This window comes from Anas platyrhynchos, chromosome 12 (genome assembly GCF_047663525.1).
Source record: "Anas platyrhynchos isolate ZD024472 breed Pekin duck chromosome 12, IASCAAS_PekinDuck_T2T, whole genome shotgun sequence".
Classification (NCBI taxonomy): Eukaryota; Metazoa; Chordata; class Aves; order Anseriformes; family Anatidae; genus Anas; species Anas platyrhynchos.
In genome coordinates, this window is record NC_092598.1 from 3,668,320 (window position 1) to 3,695,907 (window position 27,588).

Here is a 27,588-nt window from a genome sequence, read left to right on the forward strand (position 1 = left end):
TTGCTTGTTTTCTGTGTTTTTAAACTTTATTTCTTTTCATACTAAATTAATGTACTCTGTCTGTTCACGGGACACACAGCTCTAAGTAGAAATGGAACAAACTGTTTATAGGAACTGTTAGATTTTACTTGAATCTCCTTTTTTAAAAAGAGTTGACATCTACACTTGAATTTGTGGTCAGGTTAGCTAGTGTGTGCTGGCTGACTTGTAACCTGAACATACTTGAAACAATTCACTGTGCTCTTAGGAAAATTTTCTGACTATTTTGCGTATCTGCGGCAATTAAAGTCACTTGATGTATCCCAGTGAACCTTAAATGCCTCACATGGAAAGTATGCATCTGTCATTGTGACAAGCTTGCAAAATCATGTTACTTGTATATTGTTGAGTATATCTCTTTCTTTAAGCCTAATACTGATTCATTCATAATGGCATTGTAAATTGACTTTATTTTATTTTGCTTTACAGACAAAAGGTAAGAAGAGTATCTTGGATGTGGATCCCGAGGCCCAGGCCTTATTAGAAATGGTTGGAAAAAGCCGTCAGAGCGAAGGTTTACGAGAACCCATTGAAGATGACGAAGATAACTAAGAGATTCACAGTAACATGAAACCCCCTTTTTTTTGCTCCTGAATTTTCATGTTCTTTGGACAGGATTCAGGTTCTTCCTCTTTCATTTTTTTTCCTTACATTTACCTAATTATCTGGGACTAAGCATAAGTCTCGTACTTATGTAACATTTAGGTCCAGTACAATATCCTGCCCGAAGGATTTAGCCTGGGGAAGACAGAAAAATTAACTAGGTATTTAAAAGATATCTAATGATTAAGTTCTAGTTGATTGTGGACTTAGTAGCATTTCTGATAGATCCTGCCTGCATATAGAGTTTAAAAACAAAAGAATAACTTATTGACACTACTGCTTATTGACTTGGAGAATTAACGAGTATTTACATAAAGACTAGATAATACTTTGATTAAGGCTCTTACACCTTGACTACATGTATTTATTTGCATGCAATGAAATTAGGTGGTGAAGCTTACAAATTGTAATTGTATCTTACCTTGGTAAACATAGAATAGTTCTCATGATTCCATATGAAGAATGCTGTTAATTTGCATTGCTGCAATTAAAGCAGTGAATCTCAGTCTTTTCTAAGTCAGATTTTAAGCAAGTGATTCTACAGGCTGTAAGGTGCAGGATGGTAAGTATACAGTGTTGAGTTTTATGGTGATACACTACAGTTTAGTGAAGCTTGCTTAATATGTTTCTGGAGAAACTTGCCTATTGTTTTTTTAAACTTAGGAGAACAAAGCCATTGGAATCATTGAGGCATATTTATTCTAAGAATGGGCCAACCCTGTGCTCCCAGAACAAATATACCTCATGCAGAAATTCTGAAGGGGAGGTGCATTCTTTAGTAGATCTGCTTGAGACTGGAGAAAAAGATGAGTCTGTAGAAAGGATTAAGGAAGAAGCATCCACAGGTAATTGGGACTAGTATCTGCAGATAGTTTGCAAATAAATAAAATTTAAAAAATCAGGCTTATGCCTTTAACTTCTCTGAAGACTAATGCACATTCTATTTCCACATAATTGTCACTGTATTATGGAAAAAAGTGCAAAACATAACTAGCAGGTTGTTTTTTTTCTCTGTTTTGTTGGCTGTTCACCAGCCAAGACCAGTTTTGTGAACTCTCCACTCAGGGCTTTTTCTACTTAAATCTATTCACGTGTTTTTTAGTATGACCTTGCTAATTTTCTGTGTAATTAACTTGTTAAAAATAACCCTAATTTCTATCAGGGACTGTAATTTCTAGCTCAGCAAATGGTGTTTGGTTATTAGGAAGAGAAAGGCTGACTGTCACACACACTAAGTAAAAGGACTGTGTCAGTTCCTCCTTGTACTAGCATGAATTTGTCATAGGAAAAGTTTGATTTCCATGCATCATAGAGTAAAACATACACTGTAAGTCTGTATTATTGCTGCAATTCCTGATCACGTGGCCTTCCTTCAAATGCTTTCCATTAACATTTTCTTGTATGTGGTCTTTTCCCTCCTCTGATGCTTTTCAGAGGGAACCACTTCTGAATATTCAGAATAATCTGTGCTTATGCCTTAATATAGATCCCACTTTTGTTGCTGTAGTAGTTAAACAATGTGAATTTAGCCTTGAGAGGAGAACATGAAAAAGTCTCTGCAGCCATGCATCGTGGAACTCTGCTTAGCATTTAACATGCTGCCTGCACTAATGATCAGAGCATGTACGCTGTGAAAGGCCTGAGCTTACTGCTTTTATGTTGTGGCTAAGTAAATAAACAAGATAGTTTCCCAAGATTGTGGTTGGGGAGGTTAAAAAAAAGAAAAAGTAAGCCTTGTAAGAGTTATACTGATCCTTTATGTAATTTGCTATCTGTATTTTTATAAGAATCTTAAAGGGTATACAGTAGAAAATACTGTATAGACAGCTACTAAGTACACGATGCTTTCTGCAAGTGTGGTGATGCTGGCTTTGTTTTAACATGGTATTGTCAAACTCCCACCATAAGCCTCAGAAGCATTCTTTGTCCTAGGCAAGGGCTAAGCTTACTAAATGCTGCTGAAGTGGATGACGTGCAGAAATGAGACAGTTGAACTTCTGCAATTACACGTTGAGCAAACTGCTAACCTTTCTTTTTTGTCCCGTAATGAGGCAGATACTTTTCCTTGAGGACTGAAACCGTTTGCAAGGATATTTAAAAAAAAAAACAGCAAGAAGACATCGTTGCAAGCAGTAACTGGGGAGGGTGAATTGCACAAAGCCTACTCTACACCTAAAGTATTACAGTGACTGAGTTTTCTTTGATTTAAAGTAAGTGTCATTCTAGCTAGTTCTTCCTAGACTATGAATCAGAAGTATAATCCTGTTTAAATATAATCCTGTGAAGACTGGCATAGCATTTTGACCTCTGAAATTGTGTTTTATGACAAGTTTGTATCTGAGACTCTTATCTTCACTTTAAAGTGAAGGTGTTATGCTGGGGCAAGAAGAAAACTGACACTTTGGTAATCGTAGCAGATGTCAGTGGAGCACTATTTACTAGGAAACTACTGATCCAAGCAGCAGATGGGATTATTCAAGATTGGCTTAGATGAGAGTCAACTTTTTTTTCCCCTCTCTCCCACCCTCCAGAACCTAATAATTAAGCAATCTGTGTTTCATGTTCCTGCATCAACAAATGTCCAGAAAGTGGTCATCAGCAGTGAGTTTAGCTATGATCTAAACATCTCTCACTCACTTTTATGCAGCTGTTGATCCAACTGCAAGGTTTAATATTCCTGCAAGTGTACAAGTCATCTTCATTCTCATGTGCTTGTGAGAGTGAATCCCTTCCCCATTACCACTGTCTGCCACTGTGCATCAGATCAGCCATCCACTTTTGCCCCTGTGTGACCAGTAGGAGTAAAAAATGACTGTGGTTTTCAGCAAAGGCGGACAGGAGTGCTAGCACTTCAGGTCTCTACTGTTTATTTGAAATCTCATGCCAGATTCCTTGATAGTCTGTTAAAGCAAAGCTAGGTATCACGGACTCTAGAAACCTATAGGAAAAGAAGTGCTTGAGAAGGCAGTTCTTTTCCATTAATCTAATTTAAAATAAAAGGATGGGTTTAAATCAAGAGTCTTGTTCAGATACATGAATGTAATGTTTTAAAACATAGATTTTTATTAATAAAAATCATTGTGATTTAAATAAATAAAAATTCAATTTATGCACAGTAGGTATTTCTGTACAGGTGTGAAATTGCCTTATTTTGTTTGGGGGCTATCACAGCAGTCTTGGCATACAGAGCAACGTTATAAAAATATACCTGATCTTGGTTTAAAACAGGAGCCAGTCCAGAGGTTTCTGTAGACAGCTCAAACAGCTTAAGTACAGTGTGCAGAAGGAACACACTGGAGTAGGAGGAACTGTCGGTACAGATTTACTTGGGTATCTTCGGAAAAGACGTGCATCATCAGCAAATGGTGCGTTTGAGTTACCCACATCACAGCTTCAATCTGAATATATTTTTAGAGGAAGTCTGCATCAGTTATGACACTCCTTTGTGTGCTTTGGTTGGCAGCAGTGTTTTTCACAGAGTTTGACCAACTCGGACACGATGAAAACTGAGGAAGCCAGTCCAGTAAGAAACAGCAGGTCTGCCAAGAGGAAACAGAGCAGAGGTGAACACAGGACAGCTGGATTTTGGGCTGGGGATCCCTAATTAAGGGCCCTCCTGCAGTAGATATTTGTGTTGGTATAACTATGTAGAGGTAATATCTGACTATGCTTGTGGTAGCTGTTGAATTAGAGAAATGACTGCAATAAGTAAGTAATATGAAGTCAGTTGGTATAATCCATTTGATGGGGAGACTACATTAATCTGCGTGTGGAATCATTGAACTCAGCTTCTAACATGCCTAGTGTAGATGTGATAACAGTATAGTATGGTAGAGTTTGCTTAGACTGATTTAAATGGTAAAATATGCATTGCATTTAAAACTAGTAAACATTTACCCTGATTTTTTTTTTTAAATTGAGTGACTGCATAATGATCATAGATAAATGTGTTTAAACCAAGATTATCATATAGAACTCATGGAAAATCTTAGCCTGTCTGCATTTACATTCATTTATGTGCAGAAAATCAAAATTCAAAACCAACCTTGGGATATCATTAAATACGAGCATTTTTGTATAGCTACGTGTATGCATATAGGTATATGAACTGTTGATTGATTTCCCCTACCAGCAGTCTCATGGGAACTATCACATAGCAACTTGGCAGTTTTAACTGCTTTTTAAAGTAGCTTATATAAAAAATAGGTATATAATAAATTGTAACTTACCTAGGACTCCTAAATTCTCTGTCTGGAAGATCTTCTGTAATGGAGGGACATATATAACAGCCAGCTGTCCCAAGAATGACCCAAGCACAGAATACAGGAACATGCGGTTTCGAAAAAAGCCTATTTCAAATATCAGCTTTGTCTAGAAAAAGGAAAAAATAAAAAGAAATATAGCATTTCCCAATATCCTGTTGGTACTTGAATGTCAGACTGTTCCTTTGCACATAAGCTCTATTACCCTTTGGAAAACTGAAGTTACATGCATGCTAACTGGGGCAGAACTAGATAGCTGAAAGTGTAGTTTCAGTTGAACAATGATGAATAACTTTATGAAGATGATAAAAATCACACTGTTTAAATAGCTGTAAAACAAACAACAAAAACTTCCTATGCAAAATATTTGTATTCTAGTGTTTATATAGTGTTTAGTTACCATTTTTAGACAAGAAATTACTGCTGACACAATGATCTCACCTGAGAGCGGCATGTCAGGGCATTGAAGAGGTCAAAAAACACAAAACACGTGAAAGTCATTGTGGTGGTTCGGGGAGTTATGCCACTTTCTGGATTCTGAAAGCGAATGCAAAGTTAAGCCTTACAAAAATATGTCAATGTAACAGATGGACTAAATATTCCCTTTAATGATCTCTGGCTTCCTAACACTGCCCTTCCTAATCCTTCTCCACTGGATATTCAGAAAGTTCCCACATAATTCCTTCAGAAATTGCCCTTCACTTTGTTCTCCACCCTGATGAAAATAAGATATGATTGAAGATTTTCCTCACCTCCTTCCAGAAGACAAAGAGGGTTCCACTGATGATAATTACAGCTGACATGAAGATTTTCAGGATCAATGATTTGCTGAGTATAGTGTCCGTAATACATCGGGGGGGCTGTTTGATAGTATCCCTGTCGACAGGTTCAACTCCCAAGCTGTATCAAATAGAAGAGCACCGTGTTTAGTTAACGTGCATTTTCCTGAAATGGTACTGCTGATAGGATGGATCTGGAAAATTTATTTCAAAGAACTTAAGCGTGAGAGATGCCAGTATTCTGGCAGGGTTACATAAAGATCCAAATTTGTCTGAGAGACCTATGATAAAGGTCTCTTTTGGAAAATGAGCTGCTACAGTGATATTAGACTACCATAGTTCATCATACCAGTGATCCCATCCTAGAGGGAGAGCTAGGTGTGAGATTTTGGCCAACATCCCTTCTGTGATGGAGCAGTTGTAATTATCAGGTGGATGAGGCTCTTGGATCTTGTGATTTTGGGCACATACACCTGAATGTGTGCAGAATTTCCTGGCCAGTCAGACCTACAGGGTGATAGCAGGTGATGCACTTTAGAGAGAAGACTGTTCCCCATGAAAATGTGGAGCAGTTAACTGGTTAAACCCCAAAACAAGAACATGTAAAACCTTGAATACTGATGAAGTGCTTTAGGAGGAACCAGAAGGGAACAAAAGTACAACTTCTCTTACATAACTATCATATTTTGCTCATTTGAGTCTTCTATACCTTTGGGCTGGGGGCCCGTCCATGATGATGTTGATCCATAAGATCTGCATAGCGTTGAGTGGATTTGGTAGGTTGAGCACTGTTGACAGAGTAATTAGGCTCAATGCTGAAATGCTCCTGCAAAGCACAGAACATCGTTTGTTTGCGTGGCCTCACCCGAAAGGTGCTTCCACTGCAATCGAAGCAAACACGAACTTACGTGCTCAGCTGGAACCGGACAAAATTTTTTATGTTGTAAAATATTCCTTTTCCCTCTTCTATTGCATTCCTGCAAGGGAGAGGAGAATTTATTAAATAACTAAGACTAATACTATTCTCTGCTGAGCTCCCTGTGACACCCTGAAGATAAATTATCTTCTCTAGCACTTACCTGGGTTGAAATTCATAGCCCAGCTTAGAAAAGAACAATGCATCTTCTCAGTTAAAATGACTTTATCAGCATTAATCAATCTGAAAACACTGGTTCATACGGCCAGGTTTTGATTCATAAAGCAGGCATGTGACCTATTATAGCCTCACTCTGCTCTGCCTACCGTGCCCATTATGAACCAACAACGCGTTGCAAATTATACAGCTTTCCTCTGAGCTTCTTGCATGAGGCAGAGAGCACAAGTTATGATCTACCCAGACATCCAGGAGCTTTTAAATCTCCAGTCAGCTACAGTAACTGGGGATTCTCTATTGCTACAGCAACAAGAAACCAGGGCTTTCAGATGAAAGGTAGCTTTGTTCCCACCACCTGAAACAAAAAAAGCCATTGCAGTGCGTACAACTGAACGTGAGCCAGGCTGACACCGAGGAATCAATCTCCACTTACTGCCAGCTGACTTACACGTCCTGCATCTCGGATTTTTCCAGGGCTAGTCGCATAACAGCCTCATTGCAATGGATAGCCAGAAAGCATCTGAAGCAAGAAAGCAGATACCAAAAGTCTCTGAACCTACATTACTGTTGAGAAGTCATCGTCCACAAGGATCATGTTGGCAGCCTCTTTGCTGACATCCGTACCCGCTTGCCCCATTGCAATCCCAATATCGGCAGATTTAAGGGCCACAGCATCGTTAACGCCATCTCCTGTCATTGACACAACAGCACCAGCCCTCTGCAAAGCCTGTGGTGGAGGAGAGATGAGGGACTTTGAAGCCAGGAGAAGATAAGTCCTGTTGGTAGTCACAGGATTGGCACTTAACAGAACTGCTGCACAGTTTTTAGGGTAGATGTCAGCAGGCCACACCTATACGGACTGTACAGAGCACACAACCAAACTCAAGCAGACTAAGAATTAAGGCACTGGGTTTTCAAGAGTTCCAGTGTCTCACATTTTCAGCAGAATATAAAAGAGGAGACTGAAGTCTTCTTGATATTGTGCTTGTTATTATCGAACATAATATTACTAGCAACTCTCAAGTGACCCAGGCCAGGTCTACAGGAGAAACACTGACAACTTTGTTGTAAATGGTGCCAATGTCCTTTAGTTTGAGCTGATTGTGCCTTGGAAGACCAAAGGTGGCTCAAAGAACTCCTGAGGGCCCTCTACACCTTGTTTTTGTGAGGCCTATAATGGATTTGAGAAGCTTTTAGTACCTTTATGATTTTTAGTTTGTGCTTTGGACTCGTTCTGAAGAAAATGGAAACCTGAAAAACAAAAAACACATTATTGTATGAGATGGATGCCACTGGAAGTGGAACCAAGCCTAGTTGTTGTATTCAAAACCATTACATTTGTGACAGTGGCTGAGAGCTCTGCCTCTGCCAGTTGGTCCAGCTCTTCCCCAGACATGGCTTTCAACTTCCCATTGCAGAGACCAATATTCTGTCCTGCAAAGAAAAGCCCAAAATGAGATCATCAGCTCTGCAAAAAGCCAGCTATTTCCTGACTTGAAGAACAGGCAGCAACTGAAGAATTTACAAGAAAATACTTCTCAATCTGGAGCACCTGGGAGGACACGCAGCTCTGGCTCTGAGCTGGGCCGGTCACCCTGTCCTCACTCAACTGGTGTTATGGACGCAATGCAATACCCAGAACTGGAGCTGACACTAAATCCAGCCCTCTCCTCCTTGCTAATTGCACAGTGCATTTCTAAAGGCAAAATGCAAAAATGCAGAGATGTTCACACTCAGAACATCAGCAGAGTCCCAGGAATGCCATTTGTCTCATTTAGGGTATTACACTTCTGACTCTAAAATAACAGAATTAAATAATGGGAATTTGGCCTATAGTTCATAGCTGCTTCATTACTGCATTTAATATGATTTGTTTAAATGGATTTCCAGTCAAAAACTCAGTGACATTTAAAACCTATATACCTGTATAGCACAAATGATAAAGCCGATTACTGTTAGGTAGCATAACATAACATTGGATTGATCTGACAGATAGAATACAGACCCACAAGAAAAAAAAAACAAAAAAAAAACAACAACAACTAGGTTTGCTACCTATAGCCACAGCAGTTTCCAGGGCATCTCCAGTTATCATCTTTACTGATACACCAGACTCAAAAAGGACTTGAACAGCTTCTCTCACTCCAGCCCTGGGGGGATCGATTATTCCAACCAGACCTAAAAAGGTTAGCTTGCCAAGTTCTGGCCCTGAAGCCAAAGCGAGTACTAGAAACAGAGGGAGAAGAAGAAAAAAGTTAGTTATTTATAATTAATTACCATACATTAAAATGAACATTTAGAGGAGATTTTAACTCTCCAGCTTTCCATCTGAAAAAGTCATTAAAGCCAGATAGTCAGATATTCTTGAATAGACGCTAAAGTTTGTTGTTTTCAAATAATACTGGTTTATAAGAATCAGAGAATTTCTGTTTCACAAGTTTCCCTTAGGGTTTATTTCTGTCTAATTTAATGTCTACCAAGACTTGCCTAAATGCAGGTGTATTAAAACGGGAAAGTGCAACACCAGAGCAGACACTATTAAACTTCTGTGCTAAACAGTGCTCCTGTGAAAACAATTTTTATTTCTAGATCTAAACTGTAAGAAGGAAATTCAGTTAAACCAGCAAAACTTCCATCGTGTAAACAGCAAGGCTCTGAACATCTTGTTTCTGTTGGTGCCTAACTGTATCATTCAATTGGTCTTGAATAACTCAAGGATATTTTGCCAGGGGTTCATGCCAGTGTTGCTTTGATGACTGAATCACAAGCTCGCAGCAGCTGCCTTGGCTAATCGCTTTCTTTTTGAAAGGTGATTTGCCATTCACAACATCAGATGAGTCAGATATTGTAAAGCAAGCTCCGTGCATGAGTTACTAACTGCAAGACACAGGACTGGCGAATACGTACAATAACGATATCATCTTCCAGACCTGGTTCCCAAGACTTGTTCTCATCTACTCACATCCTGGGGACATGCACAGGAGATGGCGTCTTTGTTATAGTGTGAAAATCTAAGACATTTTTGAAATGATGTTTCTAGCAATGAAGGAAATGGCACACTTATAAAACTTCTGCAGACTATGCACTGACATGAAGTCAGGATCAAAAGGAGATTGTTAAATTTGGTCCTAATAAAGAGCTGAACCACACTTCAAATGAAAGTCTCAGTGCTCAAATCTGTGCTCTGATCCCCTTTCAAAGTTGCTTTAAAAGCAAATCTTGGCAGAGCAGCGATTAGATCAGGTTCAGCGTGAAGCTTTTCAATGCAACATTCAGACTGTATCCCAGACAATCACAACGCTTCAGGAAAGAAAAACATTCGCCAGTACCAGTGCTTATTTTCAGCTCCTTTCACTTTCACTAATTTAAATCCAGAGGGGAAAAAAAAAAAAAGAAAAAGAAAAAGATTAATGGTAAGCAAGCACCCAGCAGACCTAAGACAGGACTCTTGGCAAACTGACATAGAAAGAGATCATGTAAGTGATGCTAGGGATTAAGCCTCTGCCTATCCTAACCAGAATCGAGCCAGAAAGTATTAGGGCATAAGAACCTTAAGGGACACAGACAGCAAAGACTGACCCCGTAGACCTGAGGAGCCCATTCGTTTTTCTTCCTGCTGGTAGATGGCTTTCTGCTGAGGTGTAAGCGTTAACGAGATGCCACTGCTGTTATACATAGTGCAGTATCGAATAACTTCTTCAAATGCTCCTTTCATAAAGTAAACATCTTCCTGATCCTTTAAAGCAAGGAGATAATGTACTTTATCAAAGGAAGAAAAGAGGATGTTTTAAAAATACCTATAATGCATGAAGTTTTACATCTTTTATAAAACAGGTCTTTTCTTTGCTCTTTTACCTGTTTTGTAAAATTTCCATGTGCATGTGTTATTTATAGGATGTGAGGGTTTTGCTCTAGCCTTTTTCCATGCTCAGCCATCACAGACACAGGCAGAATAGTAATGAAAAGGTTGGTGAGTTTTTAAATCAGAGCACAGTATCAGCTGAGACAAGCTCCTTAACCAGGTAAGGAAAAAAAGGCCAACATTTTCTTCCAAACAAACATCAAATCTTTCTTCCCCTGTCAGTTTTATCCAACAGCTTTTGTTTTCTTGCTCGAACCATTACATGAAAAGAGTTATCTTTTCCCATTCAAGCACAGCATTAGAAACTAAAATTACACCCAAGTCAGGAATTTTGAGGTTTGTTCAGTTTTTCTCCTGATATAGTTAACTTTTGAGAGTACTATTTGCTAAAGAGATACCATTTCATGCCCATTGTCAGAGTGCACAATTAGGAACACGAAACCAGCCAACAGCACTGTTTGCTTTACCTGATTTTTCAGCATGCATTTCACGGCCATCCACTTTTGTTCAGAGCTAAACGGAATTTCCTTCTTTCTTACATAAATATCTTTTATGTCAGCTAATTCCATCTAAAGCAGAGTGAAATAAAAAGAGCGCTGTAATGCTAAACAGTATCAAAGCTTGTCTATATTTTCTGTAGTACAGTATAATTCAAGCACCGATGGTTGACCATGTACTTCCAGGCAGTCATATTTCATAGAGCTCAAGAGAAAGCATGTGGAGAATAGAACCTGTTTCAGAAACACCTTTTCCTTTCGGTGCCTGATAAATTACACCTCAGCCTGAAGCTTTTGCAAGAACTTCTGGCTTTTGCAAGAGCTCTGCACTGTTGTCCAGGCCCTTGGTGGGGTTTTGGATCAAATCTTTCCCCTGAACCGATGGCTAAGTGCTGGGTTGGGCTCCACACATTTCTTCCAGCCAAAGCTCAGGCTCCCCTACTTCAGCTATTTCCCAACCATCCTACTTGAAAGAAAAAAGGAAAATTGCAAACAACTGAATAGTCTATTACAGGTGTGGTTTCAAATTCTTCCCTGATGACTTAAGCTCAAAATAAATTCACCACAAGAAGACCCTTCAGCTCTGACATATAACAATCTGAACCAACACACATGCCTGCCCTAGCAGCACGCACTGTACTCTGTGCACAGTTGCAGCCATCAGAAGTAGCTTCCAGTCTCTCTCTGCCCCTGCTCCACAATAAATAAATCAATAAATAAATAAATAAAAATAGAAGAGAACTCCCCACATGTTCTGCTATTGCTTGGCTACTCAATGGCAGAGCAGAAGAAAGACTTACATTTAGCATTTAGGGAAATATTTTTCACACTGTCATCTTTCTCCTGAACTCTTAATTGCATCTACAGAAAATATATGAATAGATGTTTTGTCTTCTGCTCAAAAGAAATCCATTATGCAGCATAATTGCTCAGATTAACCAAGCAAAATAATTACTGCTATTAGCACAGAAGCTCAGGGAAGGTGTTTGTCCATGACAAGAAGGTTACACCAAAGAGGTGTACATCTCCAGCCCCTGGGAGAAGAGACAAGGAAAGACTAAAGCCAGTCTGTGGACTTTAAAGAAGTCTGATCACTGCTGTCAGACTTACAATTTCAGCTTTTATTTTTCATTTTAATTCTGAAATGTTTTAAGTCTCAACAATCTTACCTTCATTGCAAGGGCAATGAGAGCTCCTTCTGTGGGCTGTCCTATCACACTGTTTTTCCTGATAATAGCGTTATTGACTACACAGCCAGCCTAGAGAAAGAAACATATTTACACGGTTTATTTTTTCCACAACTGGATTAATATATTTATTTTTTTAAATCTCTTTAAATGAAATAAAGAGAGATCGGAGAATGAAAACAGCCACATCCCAAAATATGCACTATTGCCCATAGCAGCACCTCTTGAGATTAGTTCTTGTGCTTTCTAAACCTGCATAACCCCCAGGATATGCCAATATTTTGGTAAAATATTACAGTTTGTATAAATTAACATGCAGCAAAACATGATATACATCAAACCAGCTTGGTAAGTCATGAAAACTCCGTCCCTCCTACTGTTGCTTCTAAAGTGCACTATGTGCACAGTAAAGCCTAATCTCCATTTGAGGCTCCAGCTCAGATCGTTTCACTATCCAAACACTCTGCTTTAGTCTACACTTGAACGCACAAGATTTTGTTTAATGCTAACACGAAATCCAGAGACTGTCGCAGTGCATTTATGTATTGATTACACAGCTGGCTAAAGTCTACAGTCTGTCTGCATAAAAAACCTGGACATGGTAATGTTAATTGCTCTTTCCCCTGCCAGAGAGTTGTGTTTTGATCCAAAACAGCAATGACACTTAACTTGATGACTCTGGTCTCTCTCTATATGTCCTATGATTGCTACCTTTCACCAATAAGCTTCAGGTTTCATATCATAATTACTCAGAGCCTTTCTGTGTGACTGCTCTCGCAAGGCAGTTTATGTTAGAAATACAAAAGTGGTGTTTTCACACTCATTACCCAAAGTGATCTGTGCAAATTAAAATTGAATGTAAATAGGACAAGCTGTTTCATAATTTATACTTACCTCCACTAGTTTCCCAACTGAGACATTGGAAAATTCTTTAAGAATTTCCTTTGATGGCAGAAGATAAACATTTCCTTCTCCGTTGTAGCCAACCCCACTAACCTGAGGAACAGAGAGAGAAACAGCAAATTTCTCACTGTCAGGCAGGACTATACTACATCTGTACAGAATGTGGTGCTATTGAGGAAATTTCTGATTTTGAAGGTACCCTGGGATTTTTCCTATAAGTGTTGCCTTGAGCTAGAAAGAATCACTGCTGGTAATGAATGTATATTATTAATATATAAGAACAAAAAGAATTGGCTTGTCTTCTCAATTACGGCAGACAAGTTCAGCAGCAGTCTCTCAGCTCAGTCAGGAGATCCAGTCCAGATCCAGTCCTTTGGTCTCAGTGGGTTTATTGGTGTGGGAGGCTCCGTCCCAGTGATGCAGGGCAGCCTGAACCTCCAATGCCTTACGTTTTGCAGGCCTGTGTTTTTCATCCACTTTGCATGCAGGTAAATGAGCTAAGTGAAAATATCAACTCAGTCACGTAATAAATATTCCTACAGTAGGTGGTCAGTGGCTGGTTTCTGTGTTTGCAATAATTGCAGAGAACAGCAGATGAAATCAGTGAAGAACTTTGTTTATGATATCTGAGCAGCTTTTGTACACGCAGCCCCACCTCTGCCTGTCTCCAGCACTGCGAAAGTCCCTTCTCTTTCACAGAACCAGCAACGTACAAGAGAGAGCTTGTTTTGGGACTGACTCAACATTCCTCACCTGGGCCTCACTGAACTAAAAGCAAATCGGCCCCGCTGCGCTGGGCTAGCGAAGGCTGTATCAGCACCTCATCCATACCTCTGCCTGGAACCCATCCGAGGTCACAAGCCGAGTCACCGTCATCTCGTTGGCTGTCAGAGTGCCTGTCTTATCGGAGCAGATGACATTGCAGCAACCTGAAGCAAGGAAGTTTTTAATCAGAACTCATAAATTACGCAAATAATGAGATCCAAGGCCCCAGAAGGAGGAGACCATATTCCCTTGATGCTGTTTAAACTGTACTGATAAGGAAAGGAGAAAATACCAACAGATGGACGAGTTGTGAGGAAAGGATGAAGGGAAAAGAATTTGATTGCCCTTCAGGGTATTGTGCACAGAATTTGGTTGTGGGATGTTCTGGGAGACATCTGAAGATTTCTTTACACTGTTGTGAGAACCAGCCTGTGAGCAGTTGGAGAAGGCCCTCATCCCCAGGGAGGTGACCAGCGTACCCGAGCTGCAGTATTACACCTGGACAGAACAGCTCTTACATTCAGAAAAGAATTATCAAATTCCCACTCTGCCACATGCTTCCTCAAATGGGCCGTTTAACCCTTACTTCCCTCTCTAAGGCAGGAACAACAGCACTCCCTGGCTCCCCAAGGGGTTGTGAAGCTGTAAAACCACCAAAACTGTTACCAAAAAATACTTTAAAATCCACACCAAAGAGTGGAAGCTGCCCCACTTGTGCTCTGCTTTGTGGCCATAAAGCACATTTGTTCCAGAACCCATTTACACCAGAACACAGCAAAAGAATGAATTAGCAGTCACCACAGGCTAGTATTTACTCCTTAAAAGGGAAAAAAAAAAACATGACTTTAATGCAAAAAAGAGAATCAGACTTCAGCTCCCTTCTAAATCTGAATATCTTTTGTTGCTCTGGAGGTGACCATGTGGCTTAGCACAGACCCATAAACGTGGTGACCGCCAGGTAAGAGCCCAGAAAGAATAAATGAGATTGGGCTGTGATCAAATTAATTGCGGTTTTGATGGATTAGCACGGAGAAAAGCTAACACCACCAATATTTCATGTTTAATTATTTACAATCAAAGAATCAGGTAAAGCAGAAGGATTGTCTTTCTCCCTTTGAGAAATGTAACAGACGCGGTGCAATTAACGTGCAGGAGAGTACAACTTTTCCACACTTTGTCTGTCTTGCAGAGCACCCGGACATCTGGCAGTTATGCCTATTTGGGCACAGCCCTTCCAGAACAAAATTCTTACTGAGATAAGGCGGTCTCAGATGTCCTGGGTCGGGGCAGGTACAATAAAGTGAGGGTGATAAGATCCCTTACCTACAGAACAAACACGGGCAGTTCAAACAATAGCAGCATTTCTAAGTCAGACAAATCTTAGCTGAAGATCCGGCTGCGTAGCAGACATTTGAGATTACTCGGGCCGGGCTTGGCATTTGTTGCACATTTTAATGAGTGGGACTAAATGCACAACATGTCTTCTTCATCTAATTGCCACACTGACCAAGGTCAGAGTAGCAAAGCCTGGAATAATGCGACCTGAGGATGAGGGCCAATTTGAAGGTAAAAAAAGTTATTAAAAATAACGCTTTCATTATGGTTTATTTTACCCTGCAGTTGTGAGGATTACTGGATGCCTTCTCATCGTCCTCTCTATCCCTATTTTCCATGATTCTTTGGACATCAGGGAGATGGCTGCACAGAAGGGCAGATGGTTTTGTCTATGCCATCAGGCTTGACTTGAGGGGCTGCAAATTTTTTTAGTCAGACAGCAAAGAAGCAGTCAAGAGGGACCTGCAGGATGGTCCCACAGAATAGGGAGGAATGAGAAACCAAGCTTTAAACCCAAACCAGGCATGCCTGCAGAGAAGCACAAATTTTGAAGCAGATGAACAAACCACGTGGCTCCTGTGAAGCCTTACCTAAGGTTTCTACTATGGGCAGCTTCTTCACAATCACTCTTTTCTTGGCCATCCGGAGAACGCCCAGCACCAGCGTTACAGTGACCACGATGGGAAGGCCCTCTGGGATGGCAGCCACTGCAAGGCTGGGGACAGCAGAGAGACAACAGCTTCAACACGTGGGTCAAACTGCAAGGACTGACCAAAATGTGCCAAAAGGACACCTCCATGGGGGTGTTTTCCTGCTTATATGCAAGTATCTGAGTGGAAACGCAGAGCTTTCTGTTGGGACTACTGGCACACCATAAATACAAAAGCAGGATATTTATAGAACCCTTCAACCTTTTTGGGGGGCGATTGTGATGGAACAATCACTTTTCTTTTTTTTCCTCATTGCTAAAGAGCAATACTTTCTGGCTAAGTGGGAATTTAAGGAATGGGTTTCATTCTTTTAACATTCTGAGGATGGAAGTTGAATATTCCCTGGCATCACAGCTCACACATTAGCTACTGGCCACATGCAACTCCATATCTCCTGCATGTAGATTTTTTTTTTTTTTATTTTTAAAGGACTGATTTCAGAGCCATGACAACGCCAAACAACACGTTTTATGGGCACTACTAAAAACACATGGTTTATTATGTTTGATTAGGAGGTTGTGCATGCATTTCGTGTCATATAAAATGCAAATTCCTTTCTTTGTAAGTAAACCTAGTAAGAACAGTAAAGGCTAATATTTGCTGTTGTTACACTCCCACTAAATTCATAGTACAGATAGGAGAGGACATTCATGGCATGATGAGGTGGAAATGTCAGTGATGATTTTCAAAATATTTTGTTCAGAGGAAATAAGGAAAAAAGATTTGAATTTGATTAATTTCTAAAATTAAGTAAACCCTCATACTTCTTTTTTTTAATTAAACTCTATTGTAAAGCAAACATTAATTGCAGCAGTGCAAGATCAATGTGTACTTATGAAGAGCCATATCCAAGTTCTCTTCTGTGGATTGTCTATTGTTTTCATCAGTAAACTCCCTGGGACATATTTCATTATAATCAAAGAGAAAGGTGCTCTCCAGTCCTCACCTAACTCCAATTGTGAACATGCTGAGAAGATGCTTCCCTTGTAACCAGCCAATTAGCATTATTAAACCTGGTGGGGGGAAAACATCTGATTAAAATACATTTATACAAATATAATCTGCTTTAGCTGCTGTTGGGGAATGGAATATGCAATGAGGCCCCCAGATCTCTCCCTCCCAGCCATCTGTGCTTGGACACCCCCATCCAGGTAAGCCATATTGAAAAGTACTTGAAAAAAAAGGGCCCTGGAGCACAGAGGACTCTCACAGCTGACCGTGCAAATACAGGCTTTGTGTTCAACTCACCAATTATTCCAAAGGAGAAAAGAGTGAGTTGCTTCCCCAGTCTGTCCATGCTTTTCTGGAGAGGTGTTTTGGGAGTCTGCAAACAGAGAACAGCTGTTTTGATTTGCTTATTATGTAAGATTAGAATAGGATGTTAGGCCAGAGTGACTGCCCCATGCAGTCCTGGTTGTGATTACTGTGGTCCTTACTGCTGCCCTATGTACCTTACTGCTTACACATCCCAAACCCAAGATCAAGATTTAATTATTTTATAAAAACACATCTGTATCGGTCGGTTCAGAGATCTAGCCTGTGAAAGCTTGGCATACGTAGAAGTAAAATTTTATATACTTAGAAGAAATTGAGGAGGGAAAAAACAAAAGAATAAGGACAAGAAGCCATGCGGTTTAGGTGTCCCTTGGTCACACACAGGCATTCTGTAGCAGAAACAGAGATGGACCCAGTGCATTAAATCTCAGGACCACTTCAGGACCACTCTTTCGCACCAACTTTCATCCAGCACACCCACCATTTCCAGAGTGACACGGAGGTTCCTTTACCTCTTCAGCTTGCATCATTTTGAACACCTCTCCAAACTGTGAGTTTTCACCTGTCCCAATAACTATGCCCTGAAAACAAAGAGGGAAAAAAAAAAAAAAAAAAAAAAAGAGAGAGAGGCAAATGAAAAAAAATCCTATTTGAAAGATTCTGTGATGAATATCAAGTAAAAGGTTGCAGGTTACAGGACTCACTTTTCCCTTCCCGTACCGCACCAGGGTTCCCATGAAAACAACATTGCTCAGCGTGGTTATGTCTCCGGCTTCCAGCAATACACCGTCAGTCTTGTTGCAAGGCTCAGCTTCTCCCGTAAAACTGGATTCATCCACCAGCAGATCTGTAACCTAATTAACACCATGCATTTCTGGTACTGTTAAAACAAATTTCCAAAGCAGGCTCTTGTCCGTATAGCTATATTTACCTCTATTAGCCTGAGGTCTGCAGGGACCCTATCGCCAACAGAAAGGTATATGATATCTCCAGGCACAAGCTCTCGTGCTAGAAGATGCTGCAGTTTTCCTTCCCTTAGGCTATATTAGACAAATGGAAAAATAAGAAAAAAAAAACAGGCTTTATCCCTTCTGCAGACTTGGGAACGTGATTGGCAGGGAGGCAAGAGCCCTGCTCCAAAGAGCTTTCAGTGTATATAACATACAATCTGCATAGCCATGAGCGTGTTCCCCCTTGGGCTCAGTTTTAATTCTTAAACAGATGGGCAACTTACAGAAGATTTACATTTCAGCAGTAAGTGACTTGAATGGCACTTAATAGGGAGGAGTGACAAGGAGGTGTGCTTTCCCATTGCTCACACTTTAAGTAGTAACTTGCTGATACATTAACTGGAAAAGCTTGAAAAAAACTTTTTAATGACTGGCACTTTTTATTGTATTAAAAGGATCGCCTTTCAAGTGGATAGATGCTTATGGCATCATTATATTGGAAAAATAAATAAATAATTGAACAGTGGTGTTTGTAAGATCCAAACCCAGGTGAACTTTGGACCAGAATAAAGCCCTACAGAGCTCTTGAAACGCAACATTTCTCTGAGCCTCACACCTTATTTGTGTTGGCTGTGACAGGGCTGATATGCAAAGACACAAGCAGGAGAGCACAATCTCAAGCACTGATACTGAGCATCAAAGCAGCCGGGCGTGGGCACCTGCCATGCCCCACAGCTGCCACATGGGCAGTGGCATGGCTGCATTCGCAACGTGGCTGGCTGTAGGCCTCTGTGCCTGTGTGTACAGACAGTGAGGGCATTTTTTTTTTAGTTTAAAACTCTTACCCCTTGTCCTATCACTATACTCGCTGACAGAATCCATCCCCAGCTTGCCTGCAGCCCCCTTTAGGCCCTGGCAGGCCGCTGTAAGGTCTCCCAAGAGCCTTCTCTTCTCCAGGCTGAACAACCCCAGCTCCCTCTGCCTGTCTTCACCTCCCAGACACCGCTTTCTCATCAGGCACATGATGACCCAAAGTCACTTCCTCCACAGCTAGATTCTGCCCTCATAACCCAAAGGACGCAGAACCACCGAGCCAGGCAGCCAGCCGCGCCTCACCAGTTGCACTCGGGGGGGACCAGCTTGTTCAGCTCTTCCAGAGACTTTTCCGAGCGATATTCCTTTTGAACAAGAAAGGAGAAGAAAGCCAAGTTACGTGAGTGACCTGCTCATGGCACAGCCCTGGCTGTGGAGCAGAACCCTGGCTGACGTACCTGGATGAAGGCCACGGTGACCACGATGAGCACTGCCTGCAGACAGAGAGGTGTTAGAGACACGGACACGCCAGCTCTGGGAAGCAAAGGGTTTGGTGACAGGAGATGTGCCACCTACCACGGTGATGCTCGCCGCATCCTCATATTCTTTAGTGATGACGCTTACTAAGGCAGAAGCCAGCAGCAAGAGAATGAGGGGATTTTTGAACTGGGAAAAGAGACAAAAAAAAAATGCGGTACAAAGTTAAACATGGTCTGAGCCGGTCTCAGAAAGGATTTAGAGGTGCTGTTTTGCTGTATGGACTTTGCTGCCCAGACAGAGCAGGTGCAATGCCCGTGGCTAGACTACATGGCACAGTCAGCATCAGGGATTGCAGGACAAGGCTGAGGCTCTCACCAAGCCACAAAAATTTCCTCTCTTTCCCCCCAGCTGCACAGGCAAGGCTTGTCTATGGAGACATATAGTGCATGGCTGACTCTAAAATCTCCTTAGAGTCATGACAGATGCAGACAAAAGCTTTTATTGTCTTTTTAGAATTTGAAACCAGAAATCCTCTCTCTTTTTTCCCTTCTCATTAATCTGCTAAGCTCTGCCCCGGTCCCAGGCGCCAGCACTGTACAAGTCAAGTGCTGCAGTCCCAAAATCATGGGAAACATCACCAAAATCAGTAGTGACTCAGGAAAATCACATGCTTTTGGAGAGTTCCTTACTTCCCCCCCCCTCCCCCCTCCACACACACACACTTTTAAACATAGATTTTAAGGACCTTGCTCATACTTGAGAAAATCTGAGGTCTATTTAGCTAATGTAGCATTTGGTGGAAGTGAATCACATTGAAGAGTTTGTTTCGTGTCCTCATAGGAGAAATAACTTTTTAAAGTAGTCAAGGAAGAGTTAAAAAAAAACAAACAAAAACCTTCTAACTATTTTTGAAAATTAAAGATCCTTGAAGAGATTTAGTGATGCTTACATCAAAGAGCTAAAACAGTATTATTTTAGTATTATTTACATTAAAAAAAAAAAAAAGATCCGTGCAATAACAAAGTCTTTCAAAGAAAGGAAAATCTACATTATCCAGCTAAAATAAAACCAAAGCAAGAAAAAAAAAAATTAAATCAAATTGCTGTCTGAAAACACACAAAAAATTAAAACCACTCTTCCTGTTTGGTTAAGAGCTTTAAAAGAGAGGTGAAAGATACCTTACATACTGATGAGAGTTGTTAATAAAAGCAAGACTCAAAAATAATTCAGTTGGGGAAAAACAGGACAGCACATCCAACCTTCTGCTAGGCTTCTTGGGTGCAGCTGGCTTGAAGGGCACCAGTGACCGCCAGCGTAACCGAAATCACAGCTATGGATGGTTTTCCCAAACCTTTCATGATTTTATCACTTGCCTTAAAGGGAATAAATGTGCTCCAGAAACCAGGTCACCGAGCTATATCTTTTGATTTGCAGGCTGCATGGAGATAAAAAGGTTTATTTTTATTTTAAGATGTTATCTCCACTTTAAATGAACCCACATCTGCATCTGACAATGGCTTTCCTGTGGGAACAGACAGTTTCAGTATCCGGGGCACATCCTGTCCCAAGGCTGAATCCAGGAAAGTCGAAACCCTGAATATTTCAATGTACAGACACTTGGGACACCTCAGCCAGGGAAAATGAGAGTCTGTGCTGAAAACCCTTACCTGGTCTAAGTATTTCTTCCATATGGGCTCTGTGTTATCTACTGAAAATTCATTCCAGCCATGTTTCAACCGGCGCTGTAGCACGGAATTCTCTGAGAGGCCAGTGTGTAAATCAACCTAGCAGGAAATCAAAGCAAAACAACTTTACACATGGTAGGATAGTCATAGAAAAAAGCGTAAAGCTGATCTCATTATTTTAAGGAATTGTCAGTAGACTGGATGTGATGCTCATGGTTCAGTGTCACAAAGTCCGAGGGCTGCTCTTTGAGCAGTGTGCAGCTCCACACTGAAAAAAAAACCCAACTGCTCTTCTTCTTAGGTACTTCATTTTGCTAAATTATAAGACTTGACCACCAGCTCTCACAGGAACTCATAAAACAAGCACAAGTTAATTAAAAAAAATATTTCCACAGGTGAGAAATTATACAAGGGATGACAAATTGGAAAACCACACTGCAGCAGCGGTGTCCATGGTTTGCTCCAGGCAGGGGATGGTAGCTGGGCAGGGCAGGACATGGGGCCACGCTGCAAGGCAGCCACAGAGAAGTCACCCAGGATGCTAAGACCACATGAGAAGTTTTGCCTCTGAAATGAAACTTGCCACAAAAAGCAGAGGAAAAGGGCTGCATGCATCTGCACAACACTTCCTAAGGTAATTTGGGTCAATAGGTGTGCAGCCTATAAGGATAATTTGGGTCAATAGGTGTGCAGCCTGCAGACTGTGATGCTATTTTCACAAGCACAGCTAAAACACTTACGTTTAAGGCTTTTGCCAAGTCTTCTTTATGGCATTTACATGCGTCTTTCGGGGGCAGAACTGTCACCTCCTTCTCCTGCTCAATGACTTTCAGCTCACATTCCTCCTGGCTCTGCAGAAAGGAGATAAAGCGCTCGTTAGGCAAGAACCCCATTAACAGAAGCCTTTCAGCACATCTTCACCTCTTCAACCTAGTCCCATTCCTTTATCTCATCAGCCCTATGGCTCCACAGTTAGCTAAAACACTTCCCACATCGCAGCGCTCTATAATACTCACTAATTAATCCTCAAAGCCAGGCGCACCTCCTTATGCCCAGCAGCGAGTAGCTCAGGCACCCACCCGTGACCCGTGATGGCTGGGAGAAGCCGGTCCTGTGAGGGCAGGAGGTGGTGACATGACCCCCAAGCCCTGCAGCATCCCAGGCAGACCTCATTCCCCCTTCCATACCAACACCTCTGGTTGTCTTCCACCCCCATTTCCCAGCAGAACAGACCAGGGTTGTGCTCTGGCCCTTCACTAGCATGTGCAGCTCCACACAGCAAGGTGACAGGGATACCAGCAGCACACTTACACCCCTACAACCTCCCTTCCCCACCAATGTCCCCAGCTCATCTCCCTTGAGATCTCCCCCAGCTGCTCAGCAGAGGAGGGCAGGTAAAAATTGGGCTCAGCTGAGTTGTTTTCTGAGCCTTTACAATGATTTGGATGCTGCCTTGGTTGAAAGGCTGAGCCTGAACCTTTTTTTGTTGTTATCAGCTAGTGGAAAGCAATGCGATTAGGAGCTGGATTACCCAAAAGACAAACACACAGCAGCACCACGGGCAGGAAAGCATGCAGGGCTCTGCTGTTTGCAGGGATCCTGCCCAAGATTATCATTTTTCCATGCCAACGTCTTCCAGCCCACTGCACGCTTGATGCTCAGAGCAAGGAAAAAACATTTTCCCTTGCTAAAAACATAAACTTGTCAGAGGGAAAAATCAATGGTAAACATGAGCTAGAAAAACTCTCTGCTCCAACGGGAGGAAGCAAACCCCCCTGTTGAGGCTAGGCAGGGGATGCTCGCTCATACAAGGCTCCTTTCCCACCTCTGCACCCATTTTCCATCTCTATGCAGGAAAAACCCTCTTAAATCTCATCCTGCCTTTTCCTTTTCATGATAAAAAAGCCATAAACTGGGGCATTTTCTGAGCTCTTTTTTTTCTTCCCTTAAATGCAGCACTCCTGGATGCTGTGAGTGGAGGAGGCTGGGTGCTGAAAAGGTGAGTGTGGTGCTGAGGACCCTGGCAGAGGATGCTCAGCCCATGGGAGGATTTCAGCACTCGGGGAGGTTGTGAATGGAAATGCTCAGGCCCAGGCGCTCAGCAGCACCTCAGCAAGGGCTTAGAGGATGTCAGAGATGCCTGAAGGTGTATTTGTGGAATTAGCCCTTATATGAATACTCAGGAGGTTTCCAGGAACCTCCAGCATTTTGCAGTCCTGATGTAGAAGCAGAAAATCTCTCTTCCCTACATTGCAGCACTCCTGTTCCCGCTGTTTAAGCAGTTTCTACAGGCTCCTCTATGCTGCTGATGGCATGGACAGGTACCGCTGCCTCTGAGGAGGCTGTATTTTAATTAAAGGAGACAGAGGTGGGAAGAGACACGGGCAGAGGCATTATATGCCCGCAGTCCCATGGAGCTGCTAGGAGAAGCCAGACCTACCAGCTCCCCGCTCTATCACTGCTATTTACCCTGGGAAAGGCGTGGAGGAAATGAATGACAAGAGCACACAGTGCGTGGCTGTAAATCAATAGCCAGGCCAGCAGCTCCATGCTCCTTGCAGCCAGGGCTGCTCTGCAAGGAAAAAATTTTCCTATGAGCTGATTTCTATTGGTTGATTCTATTGATCAGCTTGTGCCTGACAGTGATTTGCCTGGGATGACCGTGGCACAGCTTCTCCTCTCCAGCCCCAGCAGTGCCCAGCCTGGCCATGTCTCATCCATCACTTTCTTTGCTGTCTACCTTTTAAACCAGATGTGGGCTGTCAACATTATCAATGCACACTTTTATCCCTTACACATAACTCAAGCACAAAAGCATGATGCCATACAGCAAGTTAGCAAAAGGCAATGGAAGAAAAATTACAATTTATCCCCTGCTCAGTGGACTCGGGAGATGCTGGGGACCTGGAGAGGCCCCATCCATGCAGCAGCCCACTCCATGCTGCCGCTGCCCACCCTGTGCATCCCCGGCCCCAAAATGATCCATCCATTGTCACAACGAGCAGCCGTGCTGACAGGGAGAAAGCACAGGGAGCACGAAACCCTTGTTGTGTGCTCTGGCAAGCAGCCCAAAAGAGCAGTTCTTGGGATTTCCACTCCCCCAGCTCTGCTTTTCCTGAACTTTTGGATATTTCTTAGCCCCTCCATCTTAGGTTACTTTGGACCAGCTAGTGTATCGTAATCCGGTCAAAAGTGGGCTGGGTTATTTCGTCTGACAAGGAGCCCTTTAAAACCTTAAACAGAAACCCCCTTCTTGTCTATTCTTCATGCCTGTTGAAAAAAAATAAACCAGCCTAATCCCTCAGAAGCCCTTCGGGCTGCTTTTTGGGCACACGTGGCAGCTGGTGGCCTGGGGAGCTGCGTTTCAGGGGCACCCGAACCCCATGCAGCAAACCCCAGCCCCCCAGCAAGGGGCTGCCTCGTTGGGCTCCCTTATCAGAGCCACCGGGTCCCAAAAGGAACAAAAAGCCAGATTTAAGGCAGCTTTGGTACATAAGGTCTCCCGGGAGGGAGCTGCTGCAGCCCCAAAACCCCAGGGGAGCTGGAGGGAGGGAATTAACTCCTTGCTTGATAGATGTTTTTCGAATACAAAAATTGGGCTTGACACTTCTAAAGGTTTGAAAACGTGTGCGTAAGGAAAAGCCATACCACTGCTTTGCAGAAGCAGTCTCATGGGCTCTCTTTCTTTACCTGGAAGGCAAGCTGCACTATTTAATTTTATTTTGAGGGCATATATTAAATTAGGTACCTGCGTGGTAGGGAAAATATTCTGGTGAGGGTGCTCTGCAACTCTGGAAAGATATAGGAACAGAGCCTGTGATACCAGTGCTCCCTGCCATGGCTACTGAGTCTCTAGTGAATTAAGTGCTATGGGAGAAAGGACAAAAAGGGGTTTGGTGATGTGATGTGCCTGGAGCAGGAGCCAGCTCTTTCTAAACCTAAGAGAAGAGCCCCTAAACCACAGCAGGTGCCCGTGAGCTGGCAGGAGATCCTGGCAGGGAGCTCCCCTCCTCTCCTGGTGCCCTCTGAGACCATAAAGATGTTCCCACCTTGCCCTGGGCTTCAGCTCTTTGGGGATGAAGGAATCAGTGTTCTATGGCTATTTTCAAATAAAGAAACAAAATATCATCCTTAGAAGCAAAATATCATCCTTAGAGGAGACACGAGTCATTTACCAGACTAAATCACAGTCTGGGAATATGTTCTCGATTTATCAAGTTGTTTAAGGCATGGCAGTTACTGAGGTTAATAATAATAGTGGCAAAATGCAAAGAATGGTGGCAAAATGCAAAGAATTATTTGTCAACTTTATATAGAATAAATTGGGATCTCCTTTCAGGAGTACAATAACTGCAATTCAGTGCTCTGCCCCAGTGCAGTGGCTTCCCAGCAGTCACCCAATTGCTTACACACATTGCTTAGATTCATTTAAGCCTCACTGTGATGGCATTGTAAAAAGGTTTTCTGGTGGGCATCTAAACGATAGAAACATCCACGTGGGCTTTGAAATCAGATTATTCCTGACACCCTCGGGTCTCTGCAGAGCTGCTCTGAAGTCACTCCATCACTGCGCTCACCCGTTATGGGTTCTCCCAGGACTTGTCTGGAAATCGCTTCCCCACTGCACTTGCACGTTGCTGCCTACTTCCTATGCCTGCAGCCAAAACGCCAACCGTTTCCCCGTCACGTTACACAAGTATGACGCTGCACAGGCTACAGCTCAAATTCAGGCAGGGTGTACGTTTGTCAGTAAATATGTATCATTATTTATTTTGGCACGGCAGAAAAGTTACTGCCAAAGAACAAGACAGCCTAATTGCCATCGGCATCCTGACTACGTAGGATTGGAAGCCTCAGCTTCCTATCGAAGTGAGATTGCAGAAATTTGTAATCTCAGCGGCGCCTTCCTCTCCTTGGAGTTTTGAGCTGTGTTTAAGTGGCACAGAGTAGCATCACACAACGCACTGTGTGATGCGTGGGGTAAGAGCTCAGCGGCTTCTTTCCTTCTCTCTGTTGCCCTGACCATCCCCCTGCTGGAAAGACAGAGCTCAGAAATGATCAGAGGATTAGCTGAAATGACAGCTGACAAAGACCTCAGTCAGAAAGGAACCCAAGCATCTTGAAATGTATGGATGGTGTTGTGGGGACAGAGCTAAAGGCCAACCCTAGGTGCTGAAAGAATTAGATCAGGTTCACGTGGGAGGGCACCCGATCTGTCTGTTGTGTGGGAGAAAAATGGGTCTTGAGCAATGGTAATCCCTGTGCCGCGCAAACACGTGATGATAAAATAAACCCAGCCTGTGAGTTTCAGTGGAGAGAAAGCAACAAGAGTGACAAACGTGACTCCCAAACCACCACCGGCCACTCTCTGACCCATCTGTGACGGTACCAAGGAGCGGTAGTGAAGGGAAAAATCAGTGTTCACAGATCAGCATTTTTCAGGAAAAGAAAGCATTATGTCAGAGTTATGAGCAGAGGTGCCCTGCTCATCTCGGCCACTCATTAGCAGTAATGAACGCTGGCAGAGCGCATAGACAGCCCCAGGGGTCAGCCTGGCTCTCCCAGCCCATCTGCTGCGGCCTGAGCTGTGTGCCCTGCCCGTAGCACGCATATCCTCATCTTGTCCCGCTGCCTGGTAAACATCAGCAACCTCATCCCACTTACAGGGAACAATTCAGCTCGCAGGGCATGGCCACAGCAACACCAAGTTAGCAGCCGGACAAAGCAGACCAGCAGGCAAAGGTGACAGATTCAACCGCAATCCCACAAATTATTTTTGGCAGGTCCAGGCAAGGGACATAAGAAATCCTCACCTCCTCTTCTGGCTCGGCGCTTCCCAAGGGCTGGTACTTCTGCGTGAAGCGGACGAGAGACCTTTTCTGGAAGAGTTTGGTGAAGCCTCCCTCGACCATCTTTGCCGGGGCGGTGGGAAGAGCCCCGGGGGCCGCGGTGCCGCTGCCACCCGCTGCGGCAGGGCTCGAATTCCCCTGCAGGCGCGGGGCTATGGTTACGGGCGGGGAGAGGCCGGGTTACCTGCCGCCAAGTCACGCCTTCGGCTGCAGGTGCCAGAAGGAGCCTGCGCACCTTTCGCCCATAAAACCCTGCCAGGGGAAACCTGCGAGTGTTTAAGACCCATATGGGAGTGCAGAACGTGCAGATACAGCACCCAAAGGGCACCTCGAGGGCTGTGGTTTCCTCTGCCTGCTGAAAATGTGCAGCAGGAGGAGCATCGCCAGGTGCTGCGTATTGGGCAGGCAGGGAGCTTGTTTTGCCAAGGCCACTGTGCATCCCACGCAGCACCGAGCCTCCTTGTAAACTTCTAGGCTGGGGAAATCCTGTTTGAGAAGTGC

The 27,588-nt window shown here is 42.8% G+C and overlaps 2 protein-coding genes across 7 annotated transcripts in view; one reads left to right on the forward strand and one right to left on the reverse strand.

Moving 5' to 3' along the window:
- Nucleotides 1–3,760, forward strand: part of MEAK7 (MTOR associated protein, eak-7 homolog) — a 21,129-nt gene extending 17,369 nt beyond the window's left edge. For all 4 annotated transcript variants that reach the window (XM_027466913.3, XM_027466914.3, XM_027466915.3 and 1 more), the window contains exon 9: nucleotides 469–3,760. In XM_027466913.3, coding sequence (XP_027322714.3) covers nucleotides 469–591 — 123 coding nt within the window. In that variant the 3' untranslated portion in view covers nucleotides 592–3,760. The remainder of the gene's footprint in view (nucleotides 1–468) is intronic.
- ATP2C2 (ATPase secretory pathway Ca2+ transporting 2) lies at nucleotides 3,683–27,588 on the reverse strand. Of its 3 annotated transcripts, none has more exons than XM_072043737.1 (27): nucleotides 27,052–27,588; nucleotides 21,979–22,089; nucleotides 21,221–21,337; nucleotides 19,650–19,739; nucleotides 19,532–19,567; nucleotides 19,377–19,438; nucleotides 18,242–18,350; nucleotides 18,015–18,164; nucleotides 17,823–17,891; nucleotides 17,284–17,359; nucleotides 16,982–17,048; nucleotides 15,916–16,040; nucleotides 14,057–14,154; nucleotides 13,217–13,318; nucleotides 12,305–12,394; nucleotides 11,106–11,207; nucleotides 10,356–10,512; nucleotides 8,832–9,002; nucleotides 8,113–8,210; nucleotides 7,977–8,027; nucleotides 7,337–7,503; nucleotides 6,592–6,660; nucleotides 6,393–6,509; nucleotides 5,657–5,804; nucleotides 5,346–5,441; nucleotides 4,872–5,013; nucleotides 3,683–4,242 (listed from the first exon to the last, which is right to left on the reverse strand). In XM_072043737.1, the coding sequence occupies exons 1-27, from the start codon at nucleotides 27,148–27,150 to the stop codon at nucleotides 4,115–4,117; spliced, it is 2,847 nt and encodes a 948-aa protein (XP_071899838.1). In that variant the 5' UTR covers nucleotides 27,151–27,588; the 3' UTR covers nucleotides 3,683–4,114. The 3 variants fall into 3 exon arrangements, with proteins under 3 accessions (XP_071899838.1, XP_005031173.1, XP_012965345.3); XM_005031116.6 differs by having other exon boundaries at nucleotides 3,683–4,181; nucleotides 27,052–27,575; XM_013109891.5 differs by lacking the exon at nucleotides 27,052–27,588 and adding an exon at nucleotides 22,472–22,569 and having other exon boundaries at nucleotides 3,683–4,181.

Excerpts from the sequence above, each read along its gene's own strand:
- ATP2C2 (XM_072043737.1), bottom strand. The coding sequence starts at position 27,150 with ATGGTCGAGGGAGGCTTCACCAAACTCTTCCAGAAAAGGTCTCTCGTC. Across the intron at positions 21,338-21,978 it reads ACTTGGCAAAAGCCTTAAAC|GTTGATTTACACACTGGCCT; the intron begins GTAAGTGTTTTA and ends ATTTCCTGCTAG. Across the intron at positions 19,568-19,649 it reads ATGCGGCGAGCATCACCGTG|GCAGTGCTCATCGTGGTCAC; the intron begins GTAGGTGGCACA and ends CTCTGTCTGCAG.